General features: G+C 42.8%; 1 protein-coding gene and 2 long non-coding RNA genes across 3 annotated transcripts in view; all 3 read right to left on the reverse strand.

Annotated features, from left to right (window-relative positions):
* The window catches only part of LOC132528769 (uncharacterized), a 42,638-nt gene extending 31,477 nt beyond the window's left edge, over window positions 1–11,161 (reverse strand). The window contains exons 1-2 of the long non-coding RNA XR_009543292.1: window positions 11,119–11,161; window positions 8,988–9,119 (exon numbers count right to left, since the gene is read on the reverse strand). This is a non-coding gene — a long non-coding RNA (uncharacterized LOC132528769). The remainder of the gene's footprint in view (window positions 1–8,987; window positions 9,120–11,118) is intronic.
* A 47-nt stretch (window positions 11,162–11,208) lies between these two features.
* On the reverse strand, window positions 11,209–12,189 carry LOC132528770 (uncharacterized). Its single transcript, XR_009543293.1, has 3 exons — window positions 11,925–12,189; window positions 11,706–11,814; window positions 11,209–11,329 (listed from the first exon to the last, which is right to left on the reverse strand). It is a non-coding gene; the product is annotated as an uncharacterized LOC132528770 (long non-coding RNA).
* Window positions 12,190–14,517: 2,328 nt separating this feature from the next.
* Window positions 14,518–18,481, reverse strand: part of CRADD (CASP2 and RIPK1 domain containing adaptor with death domain) — a 197,990-nt gene continuing 194,026 nt past the window's right edge. The window contains exon 4 of the mRNA XM_060164828.1: window positions 14,518–17,720. Coding sequence (XP_060020811.1) covers window positions 17,419–17,720 — 302 coding nt within the window. The 3' untranslated portion in view covers window positions 14,518–17,418. The remainder of the gene's footprint in view (window positions 17,721–18,481) is intronic.

Raw genomic sequence — 18,481 nt, forward strand, 5'->3', positions numbered from 1 at the left:
AATAAAATTAGAAATGAAAAAGGAGAAGTTACAACAGACACCACAGAAATACACCATAAGACACTACTATAGGCAAATCTATGCCGATAAAATGGACAACCTGTAAGAAGTGGACAAATTCTTAGAAAGGTGTAACCTTCCAAGACTGAGCTAGGAAGAAATAGAAAATATGAAAAGACTTATCACAAGTAATGAAATTGAAACTGTGAGGAAAATCTTTCAACAAACAAAAGTCCAGGACCAGATGGCTTCACAGGTGAATTCTACCAAACATTTAGACAAGACCTAACACCGATCTTTCTCAAACTCTTCCAAAAAATTGTAGAGGAAGGAACACTCCCAAACTCGTTCTATGAGGCCACCATCACCCTGATACAAGAACCAGACAAAGATACTACAAAAAAAGAAAACTATAGAACAATATCACTGATGAATATAGATGCAAAAATCCTCAACAAAATACTAGCAAACAGAATCCAACAGCACATTAAAAGGATCATACAAGTGGGATTTATCCCAGGGATGCAAGGATTCTTCAATATATGCAAATCAATCAATGTGATACACCATATTAACAAACTGAAGAATAAAAACCATATGATCAACTCAATAGACGCAGAAAAAGCTTTCAACAAAATTCAACACCCATTTATGATAAAAACTCTCTAGAAAGTGGGTATAGAGGGAACCTACCTCAACATAATAAAGGCCATATACTACAAACCAACAACAAACATCATTCTCAATGGTGAAAAACTGAAAGCATTTCCTCTAAGATCAGGAACAAGACAAGGATGTCCACTGTGAGCACTATTATTCAACATAGTTTTGGAAGTCCTAGCCACGGCAATCAGAGAAGAAAATGAAATAAAAGGAATACAAATTGGAAAAAAAAGGTAAAACTGTCACTGTTTGCAGATGACATGATACCATACATAGGAAATCCTAAAGATGCCACCAGAAAACTACTAGAGTTAATCAATGAATTTGGTAAAGTTGCAGGATACAAAATTAATGCACAGAAATCTCTTACATTCCTATACACTAACAATGAAAGATCAGAAAGAGAAATTAAGGAAACACTCCCATTCACCATTGCAACAAAAAGAATAAAATACCAAGGAATAAACCTACCTAAGGAGGTAAAAGACCTGTACTCAGAAAACTATAAGACACTGATGAAAGAAATCAAAGATGACACAAACAGATGGAGAGATATACCATGTTCTTGGATTGGAAGAATCAATATTGTGAAAATGACTATACTACCGAAAGCAATCTACAGATTCAATGCAATCCCTATCAAATTACCAATGGCATTTTTTACAGAACTAGAACAAAAAGTCTTAAAATTTGTATGGAGACACAAAAGACCCTGCATAGTCAAAGCAATCTTGAGGGAAAAAAACAGAGCTGGAGGAATCAGGCTCCCTGACTTCAGACTATACTACAAAGCTACAGTGATCAAGACAATATGGTACTGGCACAAAAACAGAAATACAGATCAATGGAACAGGACAGAAAGCCCAAAGATAAACCCACACACCAATGGTCAACTAATCTATGACAAAGGAGGCAAGTATATACAATGGAGAAAAGACAGTCTCTACAATAAGTGGTGCTCGGAAAACTGGACTGCTACATGTAAAAGAATGAAATTAGAACACTCCCTAACACCATACACAAAAATAAACTCAAAATGGATTAAAGACCTAAATGTAAGACCAGACACTATAAAACTCTTAGAGGAAAACATAGGAAGAACACTCTTTGACATAAACCACAGCAAGATCTTTTTTGATCCACCTCCTAGAGAAATGCAAATAAAAACAAAAATAAACAAATGGGACCTAATGACACTTCAAAGCTTTTGCACAGCAAAGGAAACTATAAACAAGACAAAAAGACAACCCTCAGAATGGGAGAAACTATTTGCAAATGAAGCAACGGACAAATGATTAATCTCCAAAATATATAAACAGCTCATGCAGCTCAATATTAAAAAAACAAACAACCCAACAAAAACTGGGTAGAAGACCTAAATAGACATTTCTCCAAAGACATACAGATGGCCAAGAGGCACATGAAAAGCTGCTCAACATCACTAATGATTAGAGAAATGCAAATCAAAACTACAATGAGGTATCACCTCACACTGGTTAGAATGGGCATCATCAGAAAATCTACAAACAACAAATGCTGGAGAGGGTGTGGAGAAAAGGGAACCCTCTTGCACTGTTGGTGGGAATGTAAATCGATACAGCCACTATGGAGGACAGTATGCACGTTCCTTCAAAGAGTAAAAATAGAATTACCATATGACCCAGCTATCCCACTACTGGGCATATACCCAGAGAAAACCGTAATTCAAAAAGACACATGCACCCCAGTGTTCACTGCAGCACTATTTAGAATAGCCAGGTCATGGAAGTAACCTAAATGCCCATCGACAGATGAATGGATAAAGAAGATGTGGTATATATATACAATGGAATATTACTTAGCCATAAAAAGGAACGAAATTGGGTCATTTGTAGAGACGTGGATGGACCTAGAGTCTGTTATACAGAGTGAAGTAAGGCAGAAAGAGGAAAACAAATATCGTATATTAACACATATATGTGGAATATAGAAAAGTGGTACAGAACCGGTTTGCAAGGCAGAAATAGAGACACAGATGTAGAGAACAAATGTATGGACACCAAGGGGGGAAAGCAGGGGGTGGTGGTGGGATGAATTGGGAGATTGGGATTGACATATGTACACTAATATGTATAAAATAGTTAAGTAAGAAGAACCTGCTGTATAAAAAATAAAATAAAATTCAAATTGAAAAAACAAAAACAAAGAAGATTCTTCACTGAAAAGCATCTTACAAGCTGAAAGAAAAGACCTAAAGATACTGACATTTGGGTTATCAAATTAAACTGCCCAGCCTCATCACCCTGCTTGTGACCTGGTGGTCTTCAAGCCCCACCCACAATAGAGAGCTAGTATTAAGCTTTTTAGTGCCCCAACTTAAAATATAAATGACAGCCAAGGATCACCAGACATTAAGAAAGACTCAAACATAACAGAGATTACAAATGTAGAGATTAAAGTAATTTGAAGGTAAAAGAAGGTGAAAACTGTCAGAGAGCTAAGAGAATATTTGCAAACATGAAGCAAAAGGATGCTATTTTAAAGGGAGTATCCATAAAACAAAAACATCTTAGAAATGAAAAAATATGGCATAAATTTTAAAATCCAATAAAAAGGTTGGATGAAAAATTTGATAAAATTTCCAATAAACAACAAAATGACAGAAAATAGGAGAGAAAAGTTAACATTTAAGGAGGAAGCCAGAAAGTCTGATATCTAAACCCGATATGAGTCTTAGAAAGAGGGAAAAAAAGAAAATGGAAGAAATGAAATCACGAAAGGAAGATGAGATGACTCCATAGTGACTCTACAGTGAGAAGGCAGTAGATGATGCCTAAGCCTGGAAAACAATCATTGGCTCAAATGTTTTCTGAATTAGTTAATAAATGGAACAACACTCCTAAACTAAGTCCTGTAGGCAAATGAAGTCATATTATATGACACCTCCTCTGAAATACTGTGGTCCTGGGATGCAGGGCTCAGGACAGTATATGCTGCCCAGTTAGGCTGAAGGGCCAGGGCACAAGAAATGGCACCTCAATGCCAGTGCCACAGAATCGGGACATTGAACTTATGGTAATGCTTCCAGGTTACAAGCCGTTGTGCAGCATGCCGACCTTCCTCTCCCCATTTCCACAGCCATCGACTAGCATTCGTAGAAGAGATCATTATTGATAGCCTTCACCCTGTCATCTTTGGCTGTAGTTCACAGAACCAAGGGGCTTTATGAGAGGTGCCATCTTGGAGAGAAGGACCCAAAGGCCCAATGAATAGTGCAACTGAGTCACCCTAACGGAAGGTTAACAAAATGAAGGAAACCCAGGACCAGGCCTCAAGCACTGAGGGAGAGAGTGGGGAACCAGATTGTCCTCACAGGAACATTTGAGGCTTCCCTTCAGTATGACCCCATAGCTCGCTGATCTCTTCCTTCTTATCACTTGTCACAGCTTGTAACTGTTCAAGCTGATTGTAAGGTCCATGAGGATAGTATCTATGCTTGTTTTGTTTTGATGTCACTCATCTGCACTCAGCACTAGGAGGTGCTACCAAAAAATTGTTAAATGAGTGAACGAAAGATCCAGGTAAGAGCAGAAAAGTTGGAGCTGGTAAGTGAGATACAGAGCCCAGAGAAATTTCCTGAACTGAAAAGAAGAGGAAACCATGGTGACTTGATACAGGACGCCAACAGCCTGGACACGAGCGGGAAGAGGTTCTCACAGGTGCCAACTGTGTCTGGAGATTCCAGCAGTTAGACACATACGCATGGGTTTGTGCCTGAAACAGTCACTGTGAATCCTGAATACTGGCCCCATTCCTGCCAAGGCCAGCCCTGCCCTACAAGGGCGGCCACCATGGTTGGAGACCTGTTTAGTTCCTAGACATGGGGCTGGAAAGGGAACGCCTCAGGTTTTTACGTGGAAGCCCAAACTTGAGGTTGACCAAAACCACCTCACATCATCTTTGCTGGAATTAATAAACTCAGATGATAGGTCATGTCCCAATCGTGTGGATGATTTGACAAGATGAGCTGTTTGGTAGGCAGGACACAGTCACAGTCATCTGCAAAAGGCAGGAGGATTACTCCTCAGAGGGTAGAGTAGGCTAATGACGTTTCACTTTGAAAATAGTCTTGGAGTCCGTGGGGACAGAAGGAAGGCTTTGGGGTAGAGATAGAGAGCAACGAGGATTGTGAGTGACGTCAAGAAGAAGCTCAGATTTCATTTGGCTAAAAAGAGCCAGAATCCTCCCCAGAACACTCAGATACTAAGACAACTTCTTAGTACAGCCCCACAATTGTGGGAGAAAAACATTTCAACTGTTCATCTAAAATCGTTTTGCTAGGGATGGGATGTGGGATCTCCCTGCTCCGAGAAAGGGGACAGGCCTCTTCTCTCTGAGAATCTGGCTTTTCCTACACTTTCTCATGCAAAAGACCTATCAGGAGAAGGTCATGAATAGAGCACTTTTCCTTCAGCCAAGGAGACAAACACCCTATTCAAAAGCTCTTGCCGTGCCCTGCCCACACACTGTCTCAGCCAGGATTATTTTGGCTTTTGACGAAATCCCACGGGGTAATAAGAGCAACCTCAACTCTGTTGTGCTATTTCACATGACTCCACGGTTGGCAGCAGGTGGGAGCTATTAAAGATCATCTATTTTATGAACATCACCCACTTGCTGTCTGCAATAATGAGGGGAGAGAGCTACCGACACCAAAAACCCAGCAGGTGGGCTGGAAACATTTCAGTATGAAGCTGACAGCCATGCTGGGGTCCTTGGCAGTACCTGGACTATATACTGGGGTTATAAAACCACTCACATGGGCCTGAGTTCAAATTTTGACACTGCTATGTATGACCTTGGCTGGGTTAGTTAACTTCCTTGAGCATCAGTTTTCTGACTTGTAAAATGAGGGAAATAAGGCTAAAATCCTGACTCCTAAGGTTGTCAGAGGATGGAATGACACAAGGCACTTGAAATCACCTTCCCTGAGCCTGGCTCCTAATAAATGCTCCACCAGCGCTGCCTTGCCTCCTTTGCCCTCCCTCCCCCACCTCTATGCTCACTGTCTGTGAATGCAGTGTTCCTGCACAATGAGTCAGCTGAGGCGACCAGGAATTGAGTTAATTGGACACGTTCTAGCATTGCCTCAAACAAACACCAGGACGAATCGCTGTGCAGCGGGTGACTGAGGAGGGGGTGGGGCTTATCACCCTAGGTTACCTGTTCTGGACGAGCTCTTCCTGTGCTGAGAACTGTAGCCGGACCCCCTGGCCAGGGCTAGGGAAGTTCTGTTTCAGCATCTGCTGCTGCCCCTGGGAACAGCTGAGGATCTGGACCTGGAGTGTAGGAACACTGTGGCCCAGTATCTGTTGATTCACTCTTTCAACAAATATTGAAAACCTGAATATAAGACAGACACCATCCATTCGTCATCAAATATTTCTATAACATTTATTCTATGCCTGACACTGATTGAAGCACTTTGCAAACATTATCTCATTGATTCCTCATAACAGTGCTGTAAGGTTGGTATTATTACAACCTGATTTCAGAGGTAATGAAACTGAAGCACAGAGAATTTACAGAACTTGCCCAAGAAACTTATACGCAAGACTTTTTGGACTCAGTGACAGTAGCATTTACAGTCCTCCATTGTACGTCTGGAGGAGGGATAAGCATACACTCATCTCTTCATGATCTCATTCACTTACTGAGAATTGCATTAATCACAAAGCGTGTGTCAGACTCTGCTTTAGGAAAGGTGGGGACACAAGACCCAGGTCTGTCTTCACGGAGCCTACAATCCAAGGAGGTGAATGCCAAGCGAGCCTCATTTTTATCCTTTGACTTTGCAACCAGCAAAGAGACAGCTGACTTGGGTCAAGGATGCCAGTGGAATAGACATCTTTGTATAAATGACCTTTACGGGACATTAAACACGTGGCCTTTGCCCTTATAAGGCCCGGGCTAAGGAGTCCATCAAACACTTGCTTAGACCTTCATATTTCAGAAGAGAAATGTGTTTAAGGCTAATGCCCTCACCAAAACCCCAGAAAGGTATGCAGCCATAAGCACTGCCTAGTGTTCCCAAACTTCATATGTGTATCACTAATGAAGAATATTTTGTATGAGGGGTTAGGTATTTATTTTTACGTGTACTTTAAATCACATTTTAAAAATAGCACTGACCTATTACTTCAAACACACTATTGCTTAAAGAAAAAAAATTTTTGAGTTAACTAAAAAAAATATTGGCACAGGTGGTGCATTACAAATGAAAAATTGTCAAAGTGGTACTCAAATGACTGGAGTCTGGGAAGCACACAGTGATTCTCACTGGGGTCATTAAGGGCATTTGGGGTGAGGCAGCTCTTCACTGTGTAGGGCTAGTGCCCACAGTGCCAGCTGATGCCTAATACCTTTGGCCACTGCCCTCTCCATGGTAATAGCACCCCCTCCAATAATGCATGGTGGGTGATAACTCCCCACGAAGAATGCCTCCAAACATTTCCAAATGCCACATGGTAGAAGGCTGGGGGGATGTGGTAACACTCCTGGTTGGGAACTATTGCTAAACTAAAGTTAAGGTCTTGCCGGAGGCCTTACTGGGAAAACAAGCTATTTTCAGATTTTTTAAAATAGAATGAAAGTCAAGTTCAATTACCAAGTGGCTTAGTGGTGGGGGGTGGGGACCAGAGTAAGCAAATGAGAACCCAAATGAGAAGACGGCAAAGATATAAAAAGTCGTGGCAAGAGTGGGGACAGACAGAAAAGGCCTGGCGCTGCAGACAGAGCCTCCCTGGTTTGGGGCTGCTGTTAGGAGCAAGACCAGTTTCTTCTGCTTGTCTGACAGGTGCCACCTGGCACCTGACAATGACCAGAGAGAGTGCCCGCTACCTGCTGACGAACAGGCAGTGCAACCTATTGCTTGAACTAAATGCAGTGTGACACCAAGCCAGAAAGGTATTCTGCAAGGATACAAGAATCATATGATGAAAAATGCAACAGATTTATCAATCACTAAAGAGGGAAAGAAGGTCCCAGAAAGCCACGAGTCTCTTTCCAAGTGACCCATAACGTGCTGCTAACAGTGAGGATGAATTGTGAGGATGAGAATAGATTGATGCTATTTGTACACCACCCAGAATACCGTTCGTGCCCTTTAAAAATCTTGGTTATTTTTGGTACCTTTGAGCCCTACTTTCCCCAGCACACTCACTCCAAGGTTTCGTGTCCTCTGCCTCAGTATGTCTGTAGAACAAATCTTTCCAAAGTTGTTAATAGGTGGTCACCGAAAAAAAGCTTCCAATGTTAAGTTTGGTAAATACTGCACATTTCCATTTTGGAGATTCACAATGCACACTGGCACCTTAAAGCTTCTGAGAAGATTTCTTCTGTTCCCTTGGTAATTTAAAATGCAAACTCCAAACTCCTTGCCTGGTTTTAGAAGTCAGCTGACTTGCCCCACTTTACCCAATTGATGTAATTTTGTTGGGAGGCATACGCATCACTACTGTTCCTAGTATCCGTCTAATCCATCCTCACTTCTCGCACATTCCTTCCTCCTCTAGAAACCCCATTCCCAGCCTCTCCACTGACTTTACACTTCTGTCAAGCCTCAGCTCAAGATTCATGTCCTAACTACTGTTCCCCACAGTGAATTTTCTCTCTATTGTGAATTTTCTCAGAACTGTATCTATAAAAGGGGGTGATGTCATGTCACGGTGATCCCTTCTAGGTTGCCTTGGGATCACTGTCTGGTTGTGTGACATATGCAGTCTGTAAGCAGCTTTGCTTCTTTTCAGCTTCTCATGGGAGCCTGTTACTATACTGTGGATACTACGGGTCTCGCAGAGAAAACACTTCTTGATATATACCCCGGTGGACGTGCCAACGGCTGGCTTTGTTCCCTTGTAAAACCAACTATTGCTATTTGTGTCTCTATGAATTAGCAACCCCCGGGTAATGACTGAACATATGTGTTCACACTGTCTATGTTTAATTACTCTGACGTTCCTCCAATGAAATGAAATGTTGGCTACAACAGATTATATCTAAAACTGAATAACATTGGGAGTATTCAAAGTTAAGAGTCTGCTCCTGGAAATGGAAGTTGACTTTTTACCTGTATGAATATTAAGAATTTATTTTTATTTCTAATATATTTCCTAACTTCCACCACCCCCCTCAAAAAAATCCCTGCCTTTCTCATGGCCTTTCTCATATCAGTTCATAACGATTCCATCTTTCCATTTGTTAAAAATACAATCTTGATGTTTCACCACCAGGTTTTGTCATTTTAACACCTTATCCAACCCATCAACAAATCCATTTGGTTCTACCTTCACAATGTAATCAGAACCTGACCACTGCTCACCACCTCCACGTCACAGGATGCGCGTGCCTGGAAGCTGATTCTGAGATGGAGCTGGGTGGGCAGGAAGGTGATTAGAGAGTGCTCCTGGGATCGACACCTGTTAAAGGGAAGGAAACAGGCTTAGAAAGAGGGGGAAGTGGGGCTGAGATACTGTCACAAAGAAGGCCTGAGCTGACTCCACAAGGAGCCCTGAGCTGGGATGGCCCTTGGGAGCTGCTCTGAACTGAGGTGGGCAGCCAGGCCTTTATACCTCTTCACCTATAGTCACTGAATGCAGGCTGTCCAGGAAGGGGCAAGGCCATTGTGCAAGATGGCTCTCCTCAGAGGGGGCAATTCTTAAAGAGAGCTGACAGCCAAAGGCTATCAGCTGGAGACCTCCCTGCTGCAGGAGGAATAAATCTTTCATTTCTGAAGGGGACCTGAGCAGGGTACCACGCATCCACTGCACTTCACATGTCCTTCTTGACCCAAGTCTCCATCTTCTCATCAGGATTAGTGCAACAGCCTCTTCACTATTTCCCTGCTTCAGCTCTCTAAAAATGTCAGCTAGAGTGATCCTTTGGGACGGTAAGTTAGATGATGTCATTGCCTCTGCTGAAAACCATGCAGTAGCTTCCCATCTCACCCTGAGCAAAAGCCAGTAGCCTGTCAGACGCTCCCCCTCTGATCCTCCCAGCTCTCCGACCTCAGCCCCTACTACCTGCCTGCTTGCCCACCACACTTTAGCCACCCTGACCCCCTTGCTATTCTTTGAAAATGTCTGGAAAGCTCTTATCTCAAGCCTTCACATTTCATTCTTCCCGTCACTCAGAATGTTCTCTCGGGCCTCAGCGTGGCTCTCTCCCTCACCTCCAGGTTTTTACTCATGTCGCCTTCTACTCCATCCCCCTGGCTCTCCCTGTCCCTTTGTTGCATCCTTTTTCTCCATAGCAGGGAGCTCTACAAGTGGAGAAATTCTGGACTGTTGCATTGACTGCTGTACCCCTAGTATCTATAGCCATGCCTAGCACATAACATGTGCTCAGAAAAACAGATGTTGAATGAACTTCTGTAAGTTACAGAAAGAGTTTCCATGATTGGCCCAAGTTGAAAATCATTCCATGGGTTCTCTAGGTCCCTAAGAAAACCATAACAGCTTTGATTCCCCTCCTTTTGTTAAGCTTTAGTCATGCAGGTTTTCGGTTTTCTTTACCCAAATTAAAGGAGGAGTAGCTTAAGTGTCTTTTGTAGAACAGGCAATCGAGATGCCAGAATTCTGATTTTATCTCAGACCTTACAAAACATTTTTTTCTTTCAAATTTGCTTTAGGTTCTTAAAAGTTGAAGAAGACATGGCTTTTGACAACGATGAAGTTTATCTGGGATGCTCCTGTGCTCCCTGAAAGCAGTGATGGTTAAGAAATGCCCCCGCTTTGTGTCCCAAGAAACAGCTAACCACCACAAAGGACAACCCAGCCTTCCCATATTCTCAGATAAGACCCGCTTCCATCCTTTCTCAGGAGTCCCACAGGATTTGTGGATGACTCCCTTGTTCACTTGCCTCTATAAAACCCAGGCCTCCTTCCTTCTCTTTGAGACATTCCTCATTAACAAATGTTCTCCCTATTGCAAAATTATATCCATAATTGACTGGTGCAGATTGTCTTCCACACTTCATAAAGAGGGGACTTGTGTTGCGAGGATTTATTTTTAGCCTCAAAGATAGTATCCGTTGGAAAATCAACAGCTGACAATAGTAAGTGACAAAATAATTCTTGACAATAGACCACAGACAACCAAAGGGTCCACTCCCTTAGCAGAAAGCCAGCACGGAGCTCAGTTTCAGAGCAGGGAATAATTACTACTTCCAGAGGCTGACAGAAACTTGATTCAAGCAGGTGGCTGGACAAAAAGATAATGTTGGAAATAATTTCCTAGGATATAAAGTAGATGTGGCTCTATATAATTTTCTCCTGAAATTAATTAACTCCAGTGTGCTGGGCACAGAAGTCTCAGTCTTGCCCTGTCTAGGATCCCTGGTTCTAAAGAAACGGGATGAAGGCAGGATGCTCCTAGAAGCTAGAGGCTGTCATACATTACATGTCTGCAAGCTCTTACCTTTCCAAGAGGCGGGTCCAAGAGGTCCACCAGCCTGCCCTCCTATAAGGCAGAAGATCTGTGGTCAGCTGTATAAAGATCACGGTTTAGATAAATGGCTTCAACTTTATTCCAATACCTTGGTTAGTCCTTCATAACAGAGTTTACATTCTTGTACAACCCCACAGAAACACTTAGCTCCATTCTGTTGGACACAAGCCCTCCCAATACCCTACAAAGCCAAAAAATGATCAGTCAGGCTTAGATGCTAGTGAGGTCTGGTGCCCCTTTATAACCTATAGGCTTAGGGTTCTTGGGGTGAGTAACTTGGATTCAGGTGTACTGGGAATCCCCTAAAAATTATATGCCAAATGGGGTGTGGGTGTTTGTGCGCACGTGCATGCGTGTGCACTTTTCTAAAGAATGACTCCACGGTCTTCTCACATTCTTAAAGGGATCCCTGCCCCCTGAATGGATAAGAACCACTACCTATTACAGACATTCTGGTCCTTCAAAGAAATATTCCCTAGGCAGAGCCCCCTCATCCTTGGCTTTGACACGGCCAGGAGCACCAAGTCCACCACCAGTCTATGAGTAGGCTTACTTACTTCATTTGTAGGCACTCGGTCTTCTCCCAGAATCCACAATGAGCCATTAAGTCATGCCAAGGACCTTGGTATCAGCTAAGTCTGATTAAGTCAATTCATCTCCTAGAAGCTGACAAGAGGGAAGTTATAGGACCTAATCCAACCCATTTGATATTGTCTGTTAGGGCTGCTATCACAAAACACTACAGACTGGGTAGCTTATAAACAACAAGAACTTACAGCTCATAGTTCTGGAGGCTGGGAAACGCAAGATCAAGAAGCCAACATGGTCGCGTTCTGGCGAAGGTCCTCTCCTGGTTCATAGCTGGAGCCTTCTCACTGTGTCCTCACGGGCTGCAAGGGGCTCTGTGGGGCCACTTCCATGAGGGCGCCATCTTATGACCTCATCCCTCCCAAAGGCCTCATCTCCTAATTCCCTCACCTTTGGGGGTTAAGATTTCAACATATGAATTCTGGCGGCAATGGGGATACAAACATCTTGGCAGAGCAGATATTTTCCACAAATATTCTCCATCAACAGTGTAATCCGACACCCGAAATAGCACTGGCTAGAGACAAAATGTAAAACTGAAATGGAAACATATGAGTATTACCAAGATGTTGGGTCTACTTTTTTCTTTTTCAGTACTGAAACCTGGATTTCATGGTCTATGTTTTGAATCAATAATAGCTTTTAGAGTTATTGCCACATATTCTGCATAATTTTAACAGACCAGCTTAATTGGCTCAATGAACTGTGTCTTTATGAGACTTTAATTTTCCTATAAAACAGCAAATGCCAACAAGATAGACATCCCTATTCTAAGCTGTCTACAGCTCTAAGAAGTAAACAGGCGGTTATTACATTAAAAACGTTCCTTGTATGCCAGCAACATCTAATTTTAATCTGTGGGACTTTTCGAGGAAGAACTAAGGGCTAGAGATGGCACAAAGAACCCCCACATATGCCTGATATCTAAAACCTGAAGCCTGACCCGATTCCCCTGTGGTCAAATAAACACATGCTTCTCAACGTCATTGTTGTCTTGATGTACAGAACGGGATAACATTGGCCACTTAGTCTATCAATGAAATTCTCTTAGCTTCTAGATTGCTTTGAGACAGTAACTTGGAGGCATTTTGTACACCCGTGGCGAGAAGTGCCATTTGTCACACTGGATGTAAAATAAATTAAGTGGAATTCTGGTATCCATATGCATTAACTTCCCTTTAAGGGACCGACATACTAACTTGGGCAGCACTTACAAATCTCAATTGAAGTGTCACCTCCTCAGTAGCCAATTCTGTTGCTCCCTCCTCTGTGATACTGGCCAGTGATCGTAATTGCTGGCTGTTGTGTTTGTCTCCTCAACAGGCTGAGATCCTACAGGGCAGGGACTACGTCTTATTTATCTTTGCACCTCTGGTGGCGCACACAAATTGCTAGCTTGCTGATTGTAGAGATTCATTTAATGATAGCCAGGTGTTAGATCAGAATCCCATCCCAATTCTGAATATGCTCTGAATTGTGCCTACCAGTTCACATTCCTTGTCTTTAAAGTCTTGATAAAAGTAGTGAAGGACCATGTACTTCCTATTTTCATATGCAAATCACAGCAGGAAAGGGTGATTTTGACCCTCACGCTTCTCAGGGACCCGGTAGGGAGGAGAATATTAGACAAACCCTGATAGCTGAAATAATTCAACTCAATGATTTAGCAAAACATTTTTGCTGTGCCATGCACTGTTCTAAGCTTTAATTTTGCGGGAGCCTGACTGTAAGCACAGTACTGTTATTGCCCACATTACATATGAAGAAACAGGCACAGAAAGGTAGAGTAACTTGCCCAAGAGATGAGCCTTATATGAGTATTCTCCATGCCTCTTACCTCTGAAGCAAGGCAGAGTGAATCCTTTCTCCCCTGTGTTCCCACAGACTCACTACTCAGGCATGGACCTCATCATCTCATATTGTGATTAGAGATCCATGTCGGTCTCACTGGCCGAACAGTGAGTTTCTGGAGGACCGGGACTGTGGTGTATCGGTCATCTTTTTGCCTCACCACTTAGCAGAGTAACTGGCTCACGGGAGCTTCCTGATAAGTGCCTGCTGAATAACTGAATGAGGGAAGTCTCTTTCTAAAACTATCACTTCTGAGGAATTCCTCAGAGAAAGGGATGAAGACAGACCCATTCTACTGCCTCAGTTGCCTTTGTAACCTCTGGTGGAATGTAAATATTTAACAAGGACTTTCCTTGCATTACTGTTTGTAATAGTGACAAAGGAAAAACCATTTAAAGAGCCATCGAACATAAGAGGAAAGTGATCTGCAAGTCATGGTACGTGCATATACTGGAAAGTATGCCACTACTAAAAATGATGGTGTAGACCAGCGGCTGCACGCAGATCAAATATGGCGTCCCACCAAATTCGGATCGACGCACAATATTACTGTCCCCCAGAACACATACTTGTAGGAAGAGAACACTGCGCTGAGTGGATCACATGCCACAGTGGAGAAGGCATCTTGCTGTAAGAAAGAGATTAAAAACTTAGAATAAAGCCCCAAACATTTATGGGAATGTGTTCAACTTTGCTTTTTGAGGATGTAAGAATGCACAGTGGGGACAGTCAATAGCTCTACTCAAGTAACAACAGGGCTCTAAAGGGGGACAAAGCAAACAGTGGGATTATGCTGGATGTTTTGACAGCAAAAAGACATTGTTATACTTAATAGCTAGTCTCTTTTAATTTCTTCAAATATGCTGCTAAAAATTATAGGATTTTAAAGTGTGCTCCGAACACAGAGGATGTTGAAAATCACAGAGGATGTTGAAAGGTATAGAAAAATCTTTAATGACATGGAAAGACAGTTATATGTTAAATAAAAGAAGCCAACTGTAAAACAGCATGTACGATACAATCCTGTTTTTATTATAGAGAGAATATGCAGGCATGGGAAAGGAACTGGAGGACACAGACCAAAACTGGGCTGTAAAAGTAGTTATCTTCGGAAGATGGGAGTGGGAGCAATTCTTTTTTTTTTTTTCTTGCTCATTGGTATTTTTTCACTGCTATAAAAAAGATGTACTATTTTTGTACTGAGAAAATTTCATAGAAGTTACAGTTTTTAAAAAGTTACGGGGCATACTCACGCACGTGCATGTGTGCGCACACACGCGCACACACACACACACACACACACACACACACACCCCAAACAAAAGTGGAGTTAGACTTTTTAATCATTTTTTTTTGTCAGCACCTACAAATGCTCTACCACCTCATTGTACTCATTAAGAATTTTATTGGGAGTAGGCAGTCTCTGGGATTGTAGAACCTTCTTCCGTGCAAAAACACATGGACTCCTTGCAGGCAATCACCTATTGGATTCTCTTGGGAGGTAGGCAGATGCCATGTAGTATCACTCTTCTCAGTAAGAGGTAGAAATTAGGCAGTGATTTGATGTTCGGTTCTTGCATTCTGCAAATCTTCTGCAAGGGCATGAGCAGGCCCAAAGAGCTGCAGCTGCTAGTTGATGGTGGAGATGCCCTGCTCATTGAGGGCAACAAGTCAGAGCTCCCTAATAACCCCATCAGCCCATCATGGCAAGTTCTTCACAAATTGTCCTTCACTGCTGGCAGAGCACAAAGGGACCTGTGCATAACAGATGCCCTACAAATGGCAGGAATGCCCTGGGTAGTCATCAGACCCACTCCTAAAATGCCATCTAGTCAGATGCAGCCGAGCCCAGTTATACTCGCTCATCCATACATGTGGTGAAAACAAAAGCTCCTCTCTGTTAGCAAACCCAGGGGGACGAATAGCGACCTAACAAGTCCAAGGTTCAAAATGACAAGCAGTTATTGAAGATGCCGTGGAAGAACAGTCTGTCACGGGGTGCAGTGATGGGGCCAAAAGTGTGAGGATTTCACAAGATAATGAATTAATGGCTGGACTACAAAATGGAAAATTAGAGCTGATAAGGCCAGTGGACCGTCCTTCTGAACTGTTTGTTGAACCGTAAAATAACCGATTCTTTTTAGGAAAGGGAATATGGTTACTAGACATCTGAAAGGATGTAAGTAACTCACGACTGTCACCATTTTGAGCACCACTTTCTGTCCAACCTCAGCACTGTATATGCTTGCCCTCAGAATTTTTTTCCCTTTGAAAAATTCTGAGTTAAGTTAGTATTAGAAAATAGATTCTCTAATTATTCAGAAGGATGGATCACAGATTGGGAATGTTCACCTGTGTCTCTCCTGATTGGACCCACTGTAGCATTAATAAAGCCATATCACATTTTAAAGCTTAGCAAGAAACGTGGTAATAGCACTTCCTCCTACAGTACCCTCAGCTTTAGCCACTGTTCAACTTGGTCTGGGAACTGCATCCGTGTTCAGCCACAGCAGCGAATTAACAGCTACCATTTCCCAAGAGCTGGTGATGGGCCAGGCACTAGATGAGCCTGTGGCAGATGTTATTCCTTTAATCATCACAAAAATCTTGGAGGTGGGGACAATCATTGCCTCACTCTACAAATGAGGAAACTGAGGCTTAGAGAAGTGTAGTAACTTGTCTGAGGAGATGCTGCTAGCAGGAGGAGGGCAGCAAGCTTCTTCCAGAGCATGTGAGAGAGAGGATGGAGCAGGATGGAGCAGCTGGAAAGGGCACACAGGACCAGTGCTGCAAAGACACACGCTCACTCATCCGGCCCAGGCAAATCGCTTCATCTTGATACAGGACGGGGCTCACCTCTCTTACCTAACTACTTCATAGGCTTTTTGTGAGGTCCATATGAGATCACATGTGTGAAAAGCCCTGAAAACAGTAAAGCATTTGACAAATACCATGTGTTATTAGTAAAAAGTCAGAAAACTAAATCACAGTCCTTAGGAGCACAACACTTCAATCATCAAGGCTTCAACGGAAAGACCACACTGCCCCCCCACCCCCAGTCCTTTAAATAAAGGGCGCGGGATTTTCTTAAGCAAATCTTTTAAAGATAAAGGGCTCAGGTATGCATGCTGGTACTTGAACTGGTTTTTGCAGGGAGCTTCAGTGTCTTAAATTTAATGCAGACACCCTGCCTGAGCGATTTATCTTGACTAGAGAAAGTAACCATTTCGCTGTTACTATTCTGTTCCAAAGAAAGGACTACTGTAGTTTTACACCCTTAATCTATGCAACACAAGAATGAAAGAAAAAAAACACAAGCAATACTTTCTCATGAGAGGGCCACATTATATACAGTGATTCAATTTTTATTATTAACATCATGATTGATAGCTAAGTCCACAGTTCAGTTCCCAGGCAACATAAAAGTGGATGTTTTATATATAGAACACCTGTATTTCTTTTTTATACATCTTTATTGGAGTAGAATTGCTTTACAATGGTGTGTTAGTTTCTGCTTCATAACCTGTATTTTTTGGAGCCACTAGGATCTACCAGTCTATTAAATGGCAACCACACAATTAAAACCTGCACAATTCAAATAATGTAATCTCCGAGCAATGAGAAACAATGAATTGTCAAATCACCGTGGGAGACCAACTGAGTCATCCCGCCTTTCAAGTAATGTCAAGTGGAAATCCCATTATCTGCTTTCATCTAAGAAATCACTAAAACAAACCAACCAGTCCCCCCAAATCTACCTGCACTGGGTGAGAGTCAGGATCCGGCACACGAGACTAGGGGATGGACTCCCCAGGTGCTGACGGGGCGCCATCATCCCAACATGTGCTGGAGCACCGAGGGGTCCACGTCCACGGCCTGGAGACCCCTGAGCAGGCTCTGGAAGGTGGCCTGCTTCCCGAAGCGCTGCCTCCAGCGAACCAAGGCCTCCACCATCTGGGACTGAACATTGTGGGGATGGTTGGCCTTACAGCGGTAGATGTCAGTCTGGGACAGCCCCAGAGACAGCACCACGGGCTCCCACTCGGGGCCCAGCCTCTGGGCCAGCTGGTTGATCTGCTGGTCGGAAGGGGAGCTGTGGAGGATGTGGGGGGGGATTCCAGCCAACCGGTCATCTGGGGAGGAGAAAGACACGAGGGTGAAGAGAGCGAGCAAACACATCAGACAGGGGCAGAAATTAAAAACGTGGCAGAATGACACACACTTCCAAATGGCAGGGGCCAACTTCTCCTAGTCTTCATGGCGGCTACTCAGTACAGAGCCGCACATAGGGGCTTAAGAAGTACCACCCAGCATCTTTGGAAATGTTTACGACAGAAAATTTGAAAACAAGAAAATAAAAATAACTTGAAATTCCATCAGAGAAACCCATTCATAATAATTTGATTTATTTCCTTTTTTTAATATCTTTATTGGAATATAGTTGATTCACAATGGTGTGTTATTTTCTGCTGTATAACAAAGTGAATCAGCTATATGTATACATATATCCCCATATCTCCTCCCTCTTGTGTCTCCCTCCCACCCTCCCTATCTCACCCCTCTAGGTCGTCACACAGCACCGAGCTGATCTCCCTGTGCTATGCGGCTGCTTCCCACTAGCTATCTATTTTACATTTGGTAGTGTATATATGTCATTGCCACTCTCACTTCGTCCCAGCTTACCATTCCCGCCCTGTGTCCTCAAGTCTGTTCTCTACATCTGCATCTGTATTCCTGTCCTGCCACTAGGTTCATCAGTATCATTTTTTTAGATTCCATACATGTGTGTTAGCATACAGTATTGGTTTTTCTCTTTCTGTCTTACTTTACTCTGTATAACAGACTCTAGGTCCATACACCTCACTACAAATAACTCAGTTTTGTTTCTTTTTAT

The sequence above is a fragment of the Lagenorhynchus albirostris genome, chromosome 11 (genome assembly GCF_949774975.1).
Source record: "Lagenorhynchus albirostris chromosome 11, mLagAlb1.1, whole genome shotgun sequence".
Lineage (NCBI taxonomy): Eukaryota > Metazoa > Chordata > Mammalia > Artiodactyla > Delphinidae > Lagenorhynchus > Lagenorhynchus albirostris.